At 64.3% G+C, this 19,245-nt stretch overlaps 1 protein-coding gene across 2 annotated transcripts; it reads left to right on the plus strand.

Moving 5' to 3' along the window:
- Nucleotides 1–9,488: 9,488 nt before the first annotated feature.
- Nucleotides 9,489–18,920, plus strand: EGFL7 (EGF like domain multiple 7). Of its 2 annotated transcripts, XM_008005606.3 has the most exons (10): nucleotides 9,489–9,682; nucleotides 11,238–11,328; nucleotides 14,780–14,901; nucleotides 15,096–15,212; nucleotides 16,153–16,268; nucleotides 16,465–16,560; nucleotides 16,720–16,881; nucleotides 17,493–17,557; nucleotides 18,163–18,325; nucleotides 18,497–18,920. In XM_008005606.3, the coding sequence occupies exons 3-10, from the start codon at nucleotides 14,822–14,824 to the stop codon at nucleotides 18,517–18,519; spliced, it is 822 nt and encodes a 273-aa protein (XP_008003797.1). In that variant the 5' UTR covers nucleotides 9,489–9,682; nucleotides 11,238–11,328; nucleotides 14,780–14,821; the 3' UTR covers nucleotides 18,520–18,920. The 2 variants fall into 2 exon arrangements, with proteins under 2 accessions (XP_008003797.1, XP_008003798.1); XM_008005607.3 differs by lacking the exons at nucleotides 9,489–9,682; nucleotides 11,238–11,328 and adding an exon at nucleotides 12,283–12,350.
- The last annotated feature ends 325 nt before the right edge of the window (nucleotides 18,921–19,245 follow it).

Raw genomic sequence — 19,245 nt, forward strand, 5'->3', positions numbered from 1 at the left:
AAGATTTAACAAGGAGGACAGAGGCCCAGAGAAGATGGAGGCTTGTCTGAGACAACCCAAGAAGCTGGGACCCATTTCCTGTACCCAAGGAGAACCTGGACCCTCAGCCCAGGCCGGAGTGCGGATGTCCGCCATGCTGGCCAGGGCTGGTGGGCGGGGCCTGGCCTTCCTGGGCCTGGTCCAGTTGGGGGCTGGGTTCAGTTGGGGGCTGGGGCAGGAGGAGGAGGCCTGGCTGGGGCTGCAGGTGCTTCCCAGTCATGGAGGCCAAACGAGGATGTCCCAATGGTCGGGCAGCTGCCTGCCCCCTGCCCCATCCACAGGGCCAGCAGCCCCAGGAGGAGGAGACAAGGCCCCTCTGTGGTCCGACCCCTGGCTGGAGTCTGCAGAGAGGTGCATCTAGCCTTCTGTGGCCCCTTGGACAGAGGGGCAGAGGCTGGCACAGCTCTAGACCCCTGCCAAGCCTGCACCCCAGGTCCTGGCCCTCATGGCCCCTCAGAGAGGAACCGGGACAGCTGTCTCAGGAGCTGGGAGAGGTTGGACTCTAGCCTGGACCCCTGCCCCCATCTGCTGGCCCAGCCGGGGACACTGGCTCCTCAGTGCTGGCACTCCCACCTGGCCGCTGGGCACTTAACTGCCTCTCTCTCCACCTGCGGCCTCCTATCTGGGGAAGGCACCGGCCTGGCTCTGGGGTCAGACAGCCTGGGCTCGAATCCTCACTCTGCCTCTCACCGCTGGGGGGCCTCAGGCAGCCCCCACAAAGTGCCCCTACCTACAGAGGGCCAAGGGACCTGCCCATAGGCTGTGCAAGGGTCCAGGAGAGTCTAGGGGAGCGGAAGCCGCTCTGGCCCAGGACACAGAGGGTCCCTCGAGTTCACCACTCCATCCTCCCGCGTGTGGGGTCCTGGCAGGACCCCGGATGTCTCTGCCCCTCCCCACCAGCTTCTCCAGCCTCGCTGGGGTTGGAGCAGGCATGTGAGCAGAGAAGGTAAACGGGGCAGCTGTTGCGGAAAACAGTCCACAGCTCCTCCAGCGATGAAGCATGAAGCACCTGGGGACCACAAGACCCAGAAGCCCCGGGACCAGCTGTCCACCCGGGAGGAAGGTCACATCTCCTCACAGACACATGTACACGCATGTTTGCGGCAGCACCATTCCCAGCAGCCAAGAGGCAGACACATCCCCCGTGTCCGTGGACAGATGAGTGGGGAGACAGGACGCATGTCCACACCATGAAATGTTCAGCCACAAAGAGGCTCAAAGTCCCAACACACATCACAACACGGCTGGGCCTCAGACACATGCTCAGTGCGAGAAGCTGGACACAAAAGTCCACACGTGGTGTGACCCGTCTACGTGAAATGTCCCGACCAGGTGAATCCAGAGACAAGTGATAGGTTAGTGATGGCCAGGGCCGAGGACAGGGACAGAGGGTGACGGCTAGGGGACGGGATCTTTAGGAGGTGGGAAAATGTTCTAAAATCCACTGTGGCAATGGCCACATAGCCCTGTGGCTCCACGAAACCCACTGAGCTGTGCACTTTAAATGGGTGGATTACCGTCTCAGTTACAGCTCAGTGAAGCTGTGAAATTGAAAAGAAGCACCCTGGCCGGGCACAGTGGCTCACCCCTATAATCCCAACACTCTGGGAGGCCGAGGCAGGCAGATCACTTGAGGTCAGGAGTTCGAGACCAGCCTGACCAACATGGAGAAACCCCATCTCTACTAAAAATACAAAAAATTAGCCAGGTGTGGTGGCACACGCCTATAATCCCGACACTCTGGGAGGCCGAGGCAGACAGATCTCTTGAGGTCAGGAGTTTGAGACCAGCCTGACCAACATGGAGAAACCCCATCTCTACTAAAAACACAAAAAATTAGCCAGGTGTGGTGGCAGGTGCCTGTAATCCCAGCTACTTGGGAGGCTGGGGCTGAAGAATTGCTTGAACCTGGGAGGCAGAGATTGCAATGAGCTGAGATCACGCCACTGCACTCCAGCCTGGGCGACAAGAGCAAAACTCTGTCTCAAAACAAAAAAACAAAGAAAGAAGTCCCCGGCCAGCCTTCAGTTCTCTCTGAGCCTCGGCCAGGCCCCTCCCCGGTGTACCTGCAGGAAATGACCCCCCAGCGCCACACACCTGGCAGGGTGGAGGGAGCACGGGCTAGTGGCAGCCTTGCCTCTCAGGCTGCTCCAGGCCAGGGTCAGCCCTACAGGGGTGACTTGGGAAACCCAGTCTCGAGAGGTGAGGCGGTGCCTGGGGTCACACGGCTGGCAGGAACGGCCAGGGCTGGGCTGCTGGGGCCCGCACGGCCCTCCCGCCTCCACCAAAACCCACTGTGTTTATTCAGGGACGTGAAGGGGTGCCCAGGTCCAGCAGGCAACAAGCCGAGCAGAGCCTGCAGTCCCAACAAGACGGCCAGGGGAGCTCGGCACCCTCAGTCCCCCAGACAGGCCTCTTCCCCTCTCTGGGCCTCAGTTTACCCATAGGTGAAAGGAAGGCACAGTCAGATGGTCCCTAAGGCCCCAGGGACCCAGGCCAGCCTTGCCCTCCCCCACAGCCCCAGCAGCGGGGCATCTGAGCCTTTCATCAGGAAAAGGAGACTAAATTTATGCCTCAGGCCCCCTCTGCGCTTGGCAGGGCAGAGGTCAGGCTTCCGGCGGCCCCCACCCCTTGACGCAGTTCCCCTTCCCCTCTGGGGGGTTCTATTGTTCTCGAGGGCTGGTTCCCAATCTCCCCAAACACTCACTTCCTGTTTCCTGACCGAGAGGAAACAGAGATTCCTGACCAGGCAGATGCCTTTTTTTCCCTTTCTCTCTTTACATTTTTTAAGGGTATTAAATAATAATAATAATATGACGGCAGCCTCGGTGCTGAGGAGCGCGGACTTGGGGGCTGGAGGAAGCCCAGGGCCACCTGCGTGGGGCTCTGTGGACCCTCCTTTGAGAATCTGCTGGAAGCTACGGACCCCCTCCTCCCTCCCCACCAGGGAAGGGCCCAGGCACAAACTGTCTGCATTGTGACTGGGAACAGGGAGACCCCGGGACCCTCCCCAGGACTCCCAAGACCCTCCACGCCCTGATCTGACATGTGGGGAAACTGAGGCAGAGAAGCCTTCAGGGCACCTGTGGTCCCTGGCCCTACCAGAGCTCTATGACAACCCCACAAGAGAGATGGGCATGAAGCCTCCAGGGAGGACCCCCCACACCCTTCCCAGAAGCCCACAGACCCCAGAGGCACGGGCTTCTCCAGGGGAGGGGCCCCCAGCCACTGTGCCTTTCGGAGACTGGGGTCCCTGTGGCTCTGGGTTCCTGTCCAGCCCTGCCGGGGAAGGCCTTGGGAGCTTGAGCAGCCACTCCCATGGGGCCTCAGTTTCCTCGTCTGTAGATGGGGTCAGATCATTGCCTCCACCTCGCAGGGCTAGGGCAATGGCCCCGAGAGGAGACACCCAAACCCAGCACCCTGCTCACAGGCCTCTCCGTCTCTCCCACTATTTTCTCCCCTAAAGGCTTGGAGCGCCTGGCCACCAGCTCTCCCCACGCGGGCAGGCGGGGAGAGGACAGGGCAGAACTGCCGCCCCTCCACTGGCTGCCCCATAGGCCCCGAGCTCTCGGGAACTTCTTCCGTCGCGGGAGATGAAGCGTTTTTTCCCTTGATGTTAACAGCTGCCCCATCTGTCGGGCCTGGAAAATCACAGCCCACTGAGTGGGGCTTCTGTGCCGCATACCAGTGCCAGGCGTGAGGGCAGACTCAGGGGGCCGGCAAGTCCCCCTTCCTCAGCCCCATGGGAACCTCAGCAGGGGTGGGAAGTAACCTCCAGGGCCTGCAGGAGTCAGATCCCAGACGCTGGACACTGGGACCAGCCCCCCTCATGGCGCTGAGGACCCCGATGGGTCATGCGAGGCCCTGGCAGCCGCATGGGGTGGGGACTCCGAACTCACTCAAGGGGGTCACATGACCCTCCTTCGACAATCTGCTGGAAGCTACGGACCCCCCCTTCCTGCCCCCAGGGAAGGGCCCAGGCACAAACTGCCCACCCCGTTACTGAGAAGTGGAGACCCCAGGACCCTCCTCACGGCTCCCAAGACCCTCCATGCCCTGGTCTGACACGTGGGGAAACTGAGGCAGAGAAGCCTTTAAGGCACCTGTGGTCCCTGACCCTACTGGAGCTCTATGACAACCCCGCAAGAGAGAAAGGCATAAAGCCTCCAGGGAGGGACCCCCACACCCTTCCCAGAAGCCCACAGGCCCCAGAGGCACAGGCATCCCCAGGGGAGGGGCGCCCCGCCCACTGAGGGGCTCCATCTGAGGCTCACCTGCTCAATGGGACTTCCTCAAGAGTCAGCCCCGACCACCAGTGCCCACCTCGTGAGCTGCCAGGTAGCACCCAGTGTCCTTCTGGGGATCCCTCTCCCAAGCTCACTCCCCAGTGGCGGCCTCTTCTCTCTCCTCCCCTCCAGACTCCCCAGGTGCCACCAGGGACATCCACCAAGCCTGCAGCTCACACAGCTCCCCGAGGCCCACGCTGTGCTCTCACCCCAGCCAGATATCTCCCCTGTGAAGCAAGTCTCTCCCTAGGGACGGATTCTGCTGTTTAAAAAACAAGATTTTCTTCACCTTCCTATATGAACAAAAATAACAATACAGCAATACCACTGCAAAATCATCAGAATGGCTAAAATGAAAAAGACAACAGCAAGCGCTAGCAAGGGTGTGGGGTGGCCGAATGCTCCCGCGCTGCTGGCAGGGGACCTGAGAACTGCTGGGCATTACCTGGCTTCCTGCCCCTCCTGGGACTGGGGACCCCCCAGGGACAGCATAAGGGGATTGCGTCTGTCGGCAAATCTGCCAAGAGATAACATGAGGATGTTCAAAGCTAAGCCCCCAGGCTGGTAACAGTTCCGAGGCACCAGCAGTGTGTGTGAAGAACAGGGAGGTCTGTTCTTCCAGGGATGCCTCCAGCACCTGCTGCCAGCAGGGGCACGCCGGTCCCCTGGGGCGTGGCCAAGGGGCTGTGTCTCCTGCCCGGGCTGCCGGCCCCTCTCAGGTTCACTTTCCCATTTCTAAGCCCATGTCTCTCTGCAGCTCAAGTTTGCCAGACCACCACTGGTTGACACACCCAGCACAGTGGGGGACTCCACACCTTCTGTGCACCTGCTCCGAGTCACCTCTCCCAGGTCCGGGCCTCTGCCCTGTGGAGCGGGCACCCTGGCAGGGGCACGGAGCATGGGCAGGATTGGACTTTGTGCTGAGTGTGGTGGTGCCTTGGGAGGAGGTCACACGACCCGATGTCTCCCTCTGCAAAGCTCCCTGGGCACTGGGTGTGAAGGGCAGTGGCACCCAGCAAGGCCGAGGAGGGGCGACTGTCATCCAGGCAAGAGGTGGGGTGGACCGGACCAGGGTAGGGGCAATGTCAGGAGAAAGGGACACTCAGATGCAAAGCCGGTGGGGACCTGTCAAGAAGCCAGCCCACAAGGCCATGGACACCTCCACGCCGTCAGCTGCAGAAGTGGGCGGCCGCAGGAAGGAAGACAGGAGCAGTGAGGGAAAGGGTGAGGGGTCCCCTGGGAGACCCCCGAGGCTCAGGGCTCAGGCCCCTGGGCTCCAGTCCTGGGCCTCCATTTTCCACCCTCAAGCAAGCGGCTTCCCCCCGTGAGCCAGCTACCTCCTCTGGAAATGGAAGCCCCTCAACTCAAAGGGTGTCAGGGGCTGGAGCAGGCAGGGAGAGGAGAGAGGAAAGACGGGACGCTCACTTCTGCCTGCCCACAACCTCACTCAGGAGCAGACGGCTCCTCTGCCTGCAGGCACCCCTGCCTGGCAGCTCCCTCCAGCCCCCGTCGGGTCTGGGACGTCCTCTGATGGGAAGGTCCCACCACATCTGTGGCTGACAGAGTCAGCCTGTCCAAGGCCGGGGGGCGCTCGGGGTAAACAGGAAACCCCATCCCTCCGGCACTCTGCTTCATTCCCTCCTCCTGCACCTCCTGCAGCCCGGCTCCCACGGCCGTGCCTGGTGCCCCTCTGTCTCGCGCCACCTAAGATGCCCAGGCTGGCCTCCGCCAGGGGCTTAGTCCACCCTCTCCTGGGGCTGCAGAGGCCAAAAGCACCCTGGTGAGGGGTTCAGGAGGCCCAGGAGGGCCCGGGGGGCTCCGCCAGGCCCCTCCACGCCTCTCTGCCCAGCCAGCACGCTCTGGGAAGGTAAGGCAGCCCTTCTCCTTATAACTAACCTCAGAACATTCCCAGGTGGCTGGAAGGCCACTGGGACAACCTGGCCCTACTGACAGGAGAGCCAATGGGGAAACTGAGGCTTGTGTGGGGCACAAAGCTGGGACCAGAGCTCCAGCTTCCTGCCCCTGCCAGGCCTCCACCTCTGATGCCACCCCAGGCAGGGTGAGGCCCCAGGCTCCAGACCTTCCAGTGCCCAGATGAGGACAGCTGCAGGCCTTGGGGTGGCTGCCCTCTCCCACCAGGTCTCGCCCTCTGTGCTGGGCCCCCGAGGTGAGAGGAGGAGGCCAGAAGGCCTGGCTTTTGTGGGGCTGCAGCCTGGGCAGGAGGCACTGCCGACTTCTGAAATGATTCCCTGCTGCAGGTCTGTGTGCCATGATCCCAAACACACGCCAGCAGAGAGAGCAGCAAGGACAGGGAAGGGGGCACTCCAAGGACAGGAGGGTGAGGGAGGGGCCCGCCTGCCCCCTGCTGAGCCCCTGGGCCTTGGACACAAAGTGTGCTCCACTCATACCAGAACCCAGGGGCAGCCCCAACCCCCTGCACCCCCAGTACCCTCTGGAGTCCAAGAGGGTATAGACAGAACCCACTTCTGTCCCCTGCCAACTCCTCGCCCCTCCTGTCCCTACTGGGCCCCTGGCATTAGGGCAGTACCCCAGTCCGCCTCCTGTACCTGCCCCTGAGGCTCCGGGAGCCTGAGAGAGTGGAGTGCCCCTCCTATGGTGGCTCCAGGAGACGGGATAGGGCAGAGCTGGCTCTCTGGGCCTGAGCCCAGGCCTCCTTCCCTCGGGGAGGGTCTGGTCTTGACCTGGGGAGGGGCTGGGGGCAGGGCAGAGCTTGTCGGGGGGGTTTGCAGTGAAGAACAAGTTGGCAGCAGGCCGGGGCTAACCCCCCAGGCTGTCACCAGGAGTCTAGTGCCCGGAGGACAGCCTGGGGAGGACCCAGACTCTGCCCTTGCCCCCTGGCCTGTAAGGACAGCAGTGAATTCACGGGAAGGACCCCATCGGACCAAGCCTTAGCGAGACTCGTGCACTTGGCTACTCAGCTACTCCTGCCCCGAGCTGTCCCCTGGCTAGACAGGTCTGATGACAGGGGCTGCTCCAGGTTGGGACATAGGACAAGCTGGGGTGGGGGACATGGGGCTCCCCAAGAAGAGGAAGGAAGGGTGAGGCGGCCTCCTGTGTCAAGCATCCTAGCCCTGCCCAGCCTCCAGGCTCATCTGGGCCGGTCACTCCTCCCTCTGGGCCTCAGTTTCTCCCTCTGTACACAGAAGGGGTTGAATGTAGCCCACCCCACGCTTGTAGGTCCTTCTACCCGCAGGCCAGCACAAATCCAGGGGCGTGCAGGTTGGGGAGGAGGGGGCAGGCCGCAGGGACGCAGACAGAGGGCAAGAGGGCGCCTCCTGGGATGGGGACACAAGCCTATTGGGCCCTATATGCAGGAGTAGCTGAGTAGTCGAGTGCACGAGTCTTGATAAGGCTTGGCCTGCTGGGGGCCTTCCCGGTGACTTGACTGCTATGCTTACAGGCCAGAGGTGAGGGCAGAGTCTAGGTCCTCCCCAGGCTGTCCTCCTGGCACTGGGCTCCTGGTGACAGCCTGGGGGGCTGGGGCCAGCCTGCTGCCAACTTGTTCTTCACTGCAGCCCCCTCCTGACAGCTGGAGGGACAGGCTGGCCAGGGCAGGAAGAACCACTGGAGAGAGTCAGGGGGCCGAGGGAGGCACAGGGCAGCTGAGGGTGCGGCCAGCAGGGTAAGGACCAGATCCCAGGGTGGCCTAGTGTGGAGGAAGTGGGGAAATGGGGTTCTGCCTATCCACTCCAACCTCGGGGCAGGGGCCACCTCTGGATAGAGGCCCCTCCTGCTCAGACCAGCAGTGCCTGGGTGCCAGGAGCGCCCCCTTCAACCATCTCAATGACCACGGAGCAGGTGCAGAAACTGAGGCCTGGAGAAGAGTGAGGGCCTGCCTGGCTGAGGCCCTGAGCCCCGACCACAGCCTGGTGTCCAGAGTAGACTCTTCCTCTGGCCATGGGTAGAGGGGAGTTGGTCCCTGCTTGAGGGGGAGGTGCATCACGTGTGGGCGAGGTTTCCCAGCTGCCCTCCAAAGTCCAGTGGGGAATTTCCCCAGCTGCCCCAGCCTCCCTTGGCCCAAGTTGTCCAGCTGAGTGGGGCTGGAGAGGTGGGGACACACTGACCGCCCAGGGCCAGGGAAATGGGGGTGTCCCAGGCATCAGGCCGACAGGGGCTGACCCCAAAGCAGGGCTCACACCCCACGGACAGCGGGGTTGGGAGAGACCCTGCTGTCCTGGATTTCCAGGCATGCCCTCCAAAGCCACCCAGCTCCCTTCGGCACCGTGTCCCCTCCCACCCAACCCACCGTTGCCACAGCGGCTCGCTTGGCCTGAGGTTCCCACTGCCAGCTGAACAGGGAAGCTGAGGGTCAGACCTGGGGGCTGGGACCCCAGGAATCTGATAGAGCACCCCCTGTGATCACCCACAGTGTCCCGCACCCCCGGCCGCAGTCTGCTGCCAGCCCAGAGCACCCCTGTGAAGTGGGGCTGAGGGCATTGGGCCTGCTTGCCCATCTCCAGGACAGGGGCTCACGATCTCACTGGCAGTTCTCTTAGGGGAGAGAGCTTGGACTCCATGCCTGCCGCCTCCCGTCACCCCCTCACCATGGCAGACCTTGGGCCTCAGGGACCCACAGAACAGGCTGTTCTCAGACCACTCAGCCTGTCTTGCCACCCCAGTCCCTTCCGGCCAGGCCTTGCCACTCGCCACCCCTCACTGGTCAAGGCTCCAGTGCAGCTGGTCCCTGCCTTAGCCTGGGGCCCCTCCAGGCTCCTACGCTGTGTCACACACATCTGGGGGTGTCCTGGGGGACAGCCCAGCATCCTGTGGCCCAAAGATGCAGCAGCTCCCTTCTGTCCAGCCACATGCAAGCGTGACCTGTGGATCTACAGTCCCGGGAGGGCCCTGGGCTTGTGTCCTCCATCCCACGCTCTCCCCAGAGTCTCCAGCAGGGTCCAGCCCTGATTTCTGGCTGTTTCAGGGCTAGACTCTGACGGCCCATGGGACAGCTTCCCCACCCCCGGGGCAGTTTGTCCAGGCCCCCTCACACGGTGGCCCCCGCCCCCCTTAGGCTCCTGTTTGTCCGACGACACGTCCCCGTTATCAGCGGAGAACACACACAGGAAGTCCGGCTGGGAAGGGCCCATCCCAATCCCGATTACCCGGGACGGAGCATAAAAAGCCGCCCTTCCTCGCCCGGGGGGAGCCTCCCTGCACCAAGCCAGCCCAGCACGGCTGCAAGGGAGGCTCTTGTGGACAGGCCAGGCAGCTGGGCCTCGGGAGGTGCCTCCAGGCGGTCAGTGGGCCTACGGCCCCAGCAAGGGCCAGGGTCCATCCCCAGTCCCAGGACACAGCAGCGGGCCACCATGGCTACGCCTGGGCTCCGGCAGCATCAGGTATGGCAGGGGTGGCCTTGGAGGGGCAGGGAGCGGACAGGGCAGGCCCCCCTTGCCCCTCACGCCCGCTGACCGTGGCGCCTGCTGGCTGCTCCGCAATCTGCTTCCCAGCGAGGTCACAGGGGAGGGGGTCCCGGTCTCCTCCCCTTCTGCACAGAGGAGGCCACTGAGGCCCCTGGGCCAAACGCCTGCTAGTGGGTAGCTCAGTGTAGATCCCAATCCAGTCTGCTGACTCCAAGTCTTCACCCCCAGCTGCCCTTCCCCTGAACTCCACCCTCTGGCCTTTCTCTCCCTCCTCGGAGCAGCCCCTGGGGTTGGCAGCAAAGTTCAGCTCAGCTGGACCCGCTGTGAGGGACTTAGTGCTACATCTTGGGGTGTCCCAAGGGCTGGGGTCTCCTCAGCTTCTCCCTAGCAGTGGGGTCTGGGGAGGGGAATTGGCCCCGAGGGAGAGGAACCCCAAAGCCAAATCTGTAGCCAGGATGAGCGGTGTGAACCCAGGGTGCGGGACGTGGGGCTCAGGCTTAGGGATGACTTGGTAGGGTGTCGTAGGCAAATAGGTGACTCTGTGGGCCCCCCGTGGACCTTGGAGAAGCCCTTGTTCTCCCTCTCCCCAGCCCCATGCAGAGTGGCTGAAGCCCCATCCCAAAACCCCCGGAGTCATAGTGGGTCCCAGAAGGCCCCACTTTTTGTCTCATACGTCCACACCAAGAAGCCTGTCTGAGAACCCCCACTTTCCAAATGGTGGGGCCCAGCCAGGACGGGGATAGCGAGGGCTGGCTCGGGGCAGCCCTGGAGCTGCCCTTTCTGCTCCATTGCCTCTTCCAGATTCAGGCAGGAGACATGGGGAGGTAGGTCAAAGGGTTAAGTGACCACAGCTCCAGAGATGAGGCCAGGGGCAGAGGACAGGGCAGGGTGGCTCTGCCCCCCAGAGGCCCCCTAGGCTCCACTCTGAACACTTCACTGCCGGGGGCTGGGTAAGAGCCCCGCGTGGGCTCAGGGTGCCAGGAGGCCTAGGACTCCAGTCAGATGAGGAGTGCTCCCTGACAGCAGCTGCTCTGGCCGTCCCTCGGACCACGTGCCAGGGGTTTCCAGGGCCCCTGGTCCAGAGCAGTGGCCACCGGATTGCAGGGTGGAGTGGCCTTATTTTGGGGGCTCCTCTCCAGGGACCTGGGCCCCTCCCTTCCTCCCATGCACCAAGGTAGGACCAAGCTGGTGGCCCTCCCCAACCCATCTGCAGGCCTCTCGCCCAGCACCCTGGGTTTTGTGGACGGACCTCCAGCTCTGCTCACAGCAGCCTTTCATCCCCACGCCGGGGAGTCCAGGGCTGGAGGCAACAGCCCCATTTTACTGAGGCCAGGGGCTGTGGATCCGAGACGACGATCAGCTCGGGACAGGATGGGGTCGGGGTAGGTACAGGATGGAGGCCTGTAGGCCTAGTGCAGGTGGAGGTCCCACAGCAGCACCAAAGGCTGGACCCGGGCCATCCCAGCCCCCGGACATCAGGGTGACCAGGACTGTGCATAGGCACTAACCCACACCTCCTCTCCAACCACAGCCCCCAGGATCAGGGAGGCACAGGTGGCCCCCACCACCCGGAGGAGCAGCTCCTGCCCCTGTCTGGGGGATGACGGATTCTCCTCCGCCAGGTGAGTCCCGGAAAACCCCTTGCTCCCAGGGAACACGTCTCACACAGGCACCCACGCTGGCTACGAGACAGGGCGCTGGCTCCTGCAGGGGTCTGAGGGGCTGCTGAATTGGGCTGGCCCAAGCCCCACGTGCGGCGCCCGCAGTAACAGCTGCAACAATTGTGTTGTGGCCATGACCTTACCATCACTAGATCCCAGGGCTGTTTAGCCCCATCTTACAAATTTGGAAATGGAGGCCTGGAGAGGAGAGGTGACCAGCCCAGGGGCCTCCGGTGTGAGAAGACTCCCTGGGGGCCTGTGTATTTTCTGGGAGGAGAGTGTTCCGCGATGGCCCTGACTGTCCTGAACACAGCAGTGACCCAGTGAGCCCGGTGAGGCTGCCTGATGCCTGAGAGAGGGCCAGGTGGGGGCCGGCACAGGGGCCCCCAACCTAACACGCTAAGGCTAGGAGGGAGGCCTGGGCTCTGCCATGTGGTCTTGGAGGAGTCCTGGGTCTTTGGGCCTGGGGTGGGGATGGTCATGATGCCCACTGCCTGCGAGGCTGCAAGACCGAGCTCAGTGCTAACTAGCACCGGGTGCCTACCGCGCGGTCCCCCAGTGCCTGAGATAGGCGTCCCGGGGTGATTTTCAGCCTGGGGGCTTGAGAGCTAGCAAAGGGCCCGTAGCCCCATCAGTGTGGGCGCCCTGGGCGGCCTCTCCCGGCTCCTGGTAGCCGGGCTCGGTGGTCGTACATCCGCTCAGCGAGCGCCCTGCCGCGGGGACTCGGGCCCTAGGATTCCCGGAGGGGGGCTGGGGTGCCGCGGCTCAGAAGAGCTTTTGCGTCAGCCCCGGGTTCCAGCGGAGTCACTGCCCGCCCGCCGCGGGGCCTCAGTTTCCCCGTCTGCGCAATGGGGGCGGGGCGGGGCAACGGCGGGGCCGCCAGGTGGGGCGGGGCCGGGGGCGGGGCGGGGCGGGGCTCGGGGCCCCCACGGCGCGGGCTCGGGCGGCAGTGTCGGCGGCGCGTGCGCGCCCCGGATCCGGCGGTGAGTGCGGAGCGAGCGGGGCGCGCCGGGGTCGGGGTCTCCTCGTCGCCCGGGCTGGGGCGAGGGCTGGACCCGCGGAGCCCCCGGGGACGGGGGACCTGGCCCCGCGCGGAGCCGGGGGCGGCTCCGGGACGAGGCAGCGCGACCGCGGGGCCCAGAGGGGGAAGCGGGCCGGGGCGTCCGCGGCTGGGTCGGGCCGGGCCGGGAGAATGGGCCCAGCGGCCCCGGGAACCGGCTCCCCCTGCCGGCGGCTGGCGGGCGGCGCGGCGGAGAGGGCGGGGGGCGCCGCGGCCCCTCATCCTACCCGGCCCGACCCAGCGCCTCGGGGCCCAGCCCCTGCTGCCTGCTCCGCCCCCCCAACCCCGGAGCCGGCCGCGCGGCTGGGAGGGGGCGGCGGGCAGGTCCGTCTCGCTCCGCCTCTGCGCCCTCCCTCGTGGGCCTCAAGGTCTCCAGCCCCGCTCACGCCGCGAGGGGTCCGCCAGTGCCTGCGGCGCGGCCAGGCCCCTCCCTCTGCGGACCCGGCCTCCCGTGGGTGGGGGCTGCGGGGCTGCTGCCGGGCAGGTGGGGAGGGAGCCCGTGGGCGCCGGGGGCACGGGGACCGGACTGCTGGTCCACCTGGAGCCTTCGCACCCTCCCCGCCCGGCACCCCTGGGTCGAGGCTGTGGCCCCCCAAGGAAAATGGGGCTTGCAGCGCCAGCTTGCAGAGCGCCACGGGCTTCCTCTGGCCTCGGGAAAAGCATGACTTTCAAAAATTGAGTCTCCACTTCTCAGCACCGCTTCCTTTCCAGACGACTCTCAGGAATTGTGGGGGGTGCTGTGCGAATATGTGTGGGGAGCAATGAGGTCTGGGAGATTCGCCTCCCCCCAGGCCTGCCCTGGCATCTCCCTGCCCACCCCAAGCCACCCGGCCGCTGCCCTACCTCTTCCTTCCCTCCTCCCCAGTGTCACCTGTCCCCCCACTTTGAGTCTTGCTTTGGGGTCGCACAAGGCCCAGCCCCTAACAGTGTCCTTCACCCAGGGCCCATCCCCAGAGTTAATCTCCAGCCAGCTCTGACCCCTGGACAAACTCCTGCCCGAAAACTGCTGTGATGTCCCCACTGCCCCCCAGCTAAGTCCCCGCCCCTCAGCTGCCCAGGACAGCCTCTGCCTAGTTGGCAGCCTCTGCCCTGCCCTCTTCTCTCCAGTGCACGGAGAACAGGAGGTCCAGGAAGGACCCCCAGCCACCCTCCCGCTGGGACTGGGTGATGCCGTGGCAGCGCCCGGTGGAAGCAGATGTGGGTGGGAAGACACCCAGTGGGGCTGGCCAGCAGCGACTGAGGACAGTGTGACTGTTTATAGGACTGGCCGTCAGAGCCAAGGAGGGGCCTCAGAGATCCTATTCTTGTGTCTGAGGAAACTGAATCCCAGAGAAGGGACAGCCTTACCCCAGCCTCTGCCCCTGAAGCCTGGCCTTTCCCTTCCGGGAGCCCTGGAGTGCCTCGGAAGGAACCCACCTAGCCTTTGGGAAGCACCCTTGAGAGGCCCTGGGTGGGACCCCAGAGCATGGCAGGGGCTCACCAGCTCTCCAGACCCCTGGCTGTGTATAGGACAGAATCCCCACCCCCGGCATTGTCACAGACCATTAATTCTGGGCTCTCTCATGCTCTCAGGAAGCCTCACCGGGCCCCTGGCTCCTGTGGCACAGCCAGGAGGGGGTTGGATTCTGGCTCTGGTGACACTGTAGGGGGCTACTGCCCACCCCCAGGTGTGCATCTGTCACAGCCACTGTCCCAGGATCCTTGGAGACTGATTGCACACGTATCGCAGCCTGGGAGGGACCCCCTCTAAAATGAAGGCTGCCCCTCTGGTGGTCTTAGAATGTGTGCACCCCCGAACAGTTCCTGCTGGCTTGCAGCTGCCGGCCCATCCCCCGGGGCCGGTTCCACACTCAGAAGATGAGAAACCAAAGCCCAGAACAGCTGAGGCCAGCAAGTCCCTAGTGAGGCTGGATCCCAGCTCTGCCCGCGAACACCCCGTTTGCACAGACTGGGGTGCAAACTCACCCCTGCCCTACTGTGAGGAGGGCCCTGGAACCAGGCAGGACAGGAGAAACTGGGCCCCCCGTTCCTGGAGCCATCCTTCCTGGAGCCTCGGGCGTCCAAGACGTCCAGCAGGATCCACTGGATTCCTGTACCAAGAGCTCTGGACAGCGTTGCCCCCCTGTGGTCCCCAGGCTGTGGCCCCAGCTGTTTGTGGCTGGCGAGGGTCTCGATAGCTGGAAGAGGGGGGCCAGGGGAGGAGAGAGTGGGCACCACCGTGGGGCTCTCCCACTGGTGGAGGCTCCAGCGGAGATGAGCTGGGCAGGCCTCATGGAGCAAGTGCAGACTGCACCCGTGGCCTGGGGGCAGAGCATCTTCGGGGAGACTTAAGGGTCATACTTTGTGCCCCAGGCCACCCAGAGGAGAAGGCCACCCTGCCCGGAGGCACAGGCCATGTGGGGCTCTCAGGAGATGCTACTGGTGTGGCTTCTGGTGTTGGCAGCAGGCGGCATGGAGCACGCCTACCGGCCAGGGTGAGCCAAGCCCTAGCCTGTGAGTGCGGAGGTGGGGTGACCAGGAGCCCTCAGCCCGTCCTGGAGGCAGCCCTCAGCACCTGTGGGGGACTCCCTGAGGACTCTTGCAGAAAGTCCTGCCCCAGCCACATGTCCCCATCATTCTTGGGTCCTGTTCTGGGACTCCTGGGCTGATCCCTTGTCCACCCCCACAGCCGTAGGGTGTGTGCCGTCGGGGCTCACGGGGACCCTGTCTCTGAGTCCTTCGTGCAGCGTGTGTACCAGCCCTTCCTCACCACCTGTGATGGGCACCGGGCCTGCAGCACCTACCGGTGAGTGCCCCACCCAACCGAGCCCACCCAGCCCCAGCCTCTCAAGGCCAATCCCCCAAGTTGCCCCCATCTGCCACACATCAGCCTGTCGGGGGTGTGAATCCTGGGGCCTAAGATGGGAAACTGAGGCCAGAACCATGAGAGGGCTGACTGAAATGGGTGACCCAGGGCGGTCCGAGCCAAGGGGTTCCATGGTCACCTCCAACATCCTAATCCTTGCTCTCGTCCTGACACATCTCAAAGGGCAGCACCTCTAAGGGCATCCCCATGTTGAGAGGGGTCGCCCATCCTGACTGCACCCCTCCACTTCTGGGGGATTAACCCCTCCCTGCCCTGTATCCCTGGCTGCAAGGTCCCATCTCCACGGAATGGTGCCCGACTCCCCACTCCACTGGGCAGCCCCTCCACATGACGGCCCCCAACAGGCACAAATCAGACCCTGAGAGGTCCTGTGTGCCCACACAAGGGGCTCACACCCCCCAGTCTCAGCCTCAGGCAGAGTCCTCCTTCCTGGGTGTGGGAGATCCACCCCCTGCTGGGGGAGGGGCCTGGGAATTCAGTCTCCTGGAGGTTTAAGAAGTGCTTCGATGCCCACAGCCCACACTCTGCCATGACCCGATGCAGGCCAGGCAGGCCCTCGCCTCTGGGCCTGGATGCCCCCACAGGAGGAGGCCAGATAGGTGGGGGCACACACAGGCCTGGCCACTGCCTCTGCTCCATGCAGAACGTGGTTGGGCCTTCCTGCTGTGGCTTGAGTCCTGGCCAGCACCGGAAGGCCCAGGCAGAAACGGCTGTGCAGTGACCCCTCAGTGCCACTTGGGGAGAATACCCCTGGGGACACGCTGGGGTGACTGTCCACTCTGAGAGGGGACTCTAGCTGCCCAGTGGGTGGCTAAGGGGGAGTAGGATGCCCCTCTGAGCTGTCCCGCCCACCCCACAGAACCATCTATAGGACCGCCTACCGCCGCAGCCCTGGGCTGGCCCCCGCCAGGCCTCGGTACGCATGCTGCCCCGGCTGGAAGAGGACCAGCGGGCTTCCTGGGGCCTGTGGAGCAGGTGAGGGCTACGCCCCTCGGTGCCCGGTGTTAGTCAGAAGGGCGACCATTCCCCAGTCTTCCAGCGATGCTCCTGCTGCTTTTCTTGAACCCGGAACAAAACACCACCTTGCCACAGAGCACCCACTCCCTAGCAGCTGCCCCCACAGGGCGCTGGGGACCCAGCTGAGCTGGTGACCAGCCTCCCCCACCCACAGCAATATGCCAGCCGCCGTGCCGGAACGGAGGGAGCTGCATCCAGCCTGGACGCTGCCGCTGCCCTGCAGGATGGCAGGGTGACACCTGCCAGTCAGGTGAGGCTGGCTCTACTCTAGGGGACCTTGGAAGGGGCCTGGGCACCTTCTTGCATGTCCTGGGGTTACTGCTGGCCCATGAGTGAGTGATTGTGAAGGGAGCTATGTGGGCAGGACCCCTCCCACAGGCATGGCCGCCTGACACCCCATTTCCTGCAGATGTGGACGAATGTAGTGCTGGGGGGGCCGGCTGTCCCCAGCGCTGCGTCAACACCGCCGGCAGTTACTGGTGCCAGTGTTGGGAGGGGCACAGCCTGTCTGCAGATGGTACACACTGCGTGCCCAAGGGAGGGCCCCCCAGGGTGGCCCCCAACCTGACAGGTAAATTCAGCCCTGGCTGGGCCTGGCCTGGGGAGGTGGGCAGGCAGTGGACATTGCCACGTGGCTCTGTGTTAGGCATGGTGAGGGGCACTGGAACCTGGGTGGAAGGCGGTGGGGGCTCCCTCTCCAGGGAGGGAAGATGGGGCGGGAGGACAGGTGGGTTCCTGAGAACTGGGGGCAGGTTGCCTGGAGCCTCATGGTCAGCCAAGAAGGCGGAAGTACCTGTCCGCGTCCAGTGCAGCATTCTGGAAGACGCCACGCCTCTGCTGGTGATGGGACATTATTACTTTTGGTACGCGCTGTGACACTTCAAACTCGTACCGTGAGTAATAATGCGCTGTCCACAGCACCGCATCGAAAGCGCCGCTGACACCACAGCTCCGACCTCCCTCAGTGTGGCCGGGACCCTGAGCAGCTATGCAGAGCCATGCGCCCCGTTGTACTTAGGTGGCACAGCCCTGAGACCTCTGCCACCACCAGGCAGGCGTCGGGGCCGGCAGAGGCCTGGATCTGAGTCTTCGGGCTCTGCCTCTCCCTGGAGACAGGAGGGAGCCTGGGGGTGTGGGTGGGGAGCCGGCCGACCCTGACCCAGCGCCTGACTCTGCCCCCAGGAGTGGACAGTGCGATGAAGGAGGAAGTGCAGAGGCTGCAGTCCAGGGTCGACCTGCTGGAGGAGGTGAGGCCTGGGGTGGGGCAGGTCCTCGTGACAGCAGAAGCCCAGGCCAGGATATAGGCTCCATAGTCTCCTGGGACATGGTCGCGACCCACAGATGGCTGGGGGTGGTCTGAAAAGGTCCTGGCCCTGGGGAGGCAGCTTCCTTGCTGCTGACTGCCAAGGGGGCCCTGGCCTGGATCCATGCCGGGCAGAGGCAGCCAGACACTGACCAGGACCCCCAAGGCTGGAGGAACCAAGCGTGTCAGGCCCCCAGACCATACACACAGCCTGAACCCAGACGAGACTTCCCCACCCCCCCCACCACCTTTGTCCCCACCAGGACAAAGAGCTCTTGCCAGTCTTCCCACTGGCCAGTGGTCCAGCCGTCCCCCTAGTTCTGCCGGGGACCCCAAGGCTGGGACCACCCGGCCAGCCTGATGCCCCGGGCACCCACTCTGCCGCAGGCTCTTCTGGTACGGCAGCCCCCTCTAGTGGACACCTGGAGCCCTGCCGCAGGGGCTGGGTCTGGAGGCTTGTGGAGCCCTTCCCCGGGGGGTCCTCCCTAGACCCTGGTGGAGCAGAGAGGGCGGGGCCAGCCCAGAGTCACCGCCCTTCTGCACCCGCAGAAGCTGCAGCTGGTGCTGGCCCCACTGCACAGCCTGGCCTCGCAGGCACTGGAGCACGGGCTCCCGGACCCCGGCAGCCTCCTGGTGCACTCCTTCCAGCAGCTGGGCCGTATCGACTCCCTGAGTGAGCAGATCTCCTTCCTGGAGGAGCAGCTGGGGTCCTGTGAGTGCCCCCCACCCTCCAGAGCCCTCGTCCCGGGTCTGCGCCCCGTTGGCCTAGAGGGCTACCCAGGCTTGGGGGTCAGGGGTGACCAAAGGCCAAGGGGTCAGATCTGGCTGGGCGGGGAGGCTATGGGGAGCAGTGACCTCTGACCCTAGCCTCATCCAACCCTAGGCTCCTGCAAGAAAGACTCGTGACCGCCCGGCGCCCCAGGCTGGACTGAGCCCTTCACCCTGCCCGGCAGCCCCCATGCTGCTGGGCGACATGCTGGGGGTCCAGACACCACTTCGGGGTGACTGAGCCTCAGGGTGACTCAGTGGGAGGCCAGGCAGGGCCCTCTTCCTCTTCCTCCTCCCCTTCCTCAGGAGGCTCCCAGGGCTCTGGCATGGGGTGGGCTGGGGTCTTCTGTGTCAGTCCACCCCTAGCCAGCCCAACGGCATCCCAAGGCCAGGTGGGCCCTCAGCTGAGGGAAGGTACGAGCTCACGAACTCGCTGCTGGAGACTGGGACCCATGGCACAGGCCGGGCAGCCCGGAGGCTGGGTGGGGCTTCAGTGGGGGCTGCTGCCTGACCCCCAGCAGAATAAAAATGAAATGTGAGCTGCTGTGTCAGTGGATGGACTCGGGGCCCGGGGGGGGAGGGCTCTCACCTCCTGGCCACCCCACCCAGACCCGCTGCCAGGTGCCGGCTGGCAAAGGGGGCCAGGTGGAGCTGGCAGTGGGGTGGGGAGGGCACTCTAAGGGAGAGGGGCTGGGCAGGTGGCTTCTTTGAGGCCACAGAGAGCTTTGTCCTGGGGATGTGTTGGCCCCAACCAGAGGCCAAAAAACAAATCTCTGGCCTCCTTCCCAGTAGCCTGAGGATCCTGGCACACCTGCCCCAATTAGGCGACACCCCCCAACCATCGATGGAAGTATTAGAGGGTGA

The sequence above is a fragment of the Chlorocebus sabaeus genome, chromosome 12, assembly GCF_047675955.1.
Source record: "Chlorocebus sabaeus isolate Y175 chromosome 12, mChlSab1.0.hap1, whole genome shotgun sequence".
Taxonomy (NCBI): domain Eukaryota; kingdom Metazoa; phylum Chordata; class Mammalia; order Primates; family Cercopithecidae; genus Chlorocebus; species Chlorocebus sabaeus.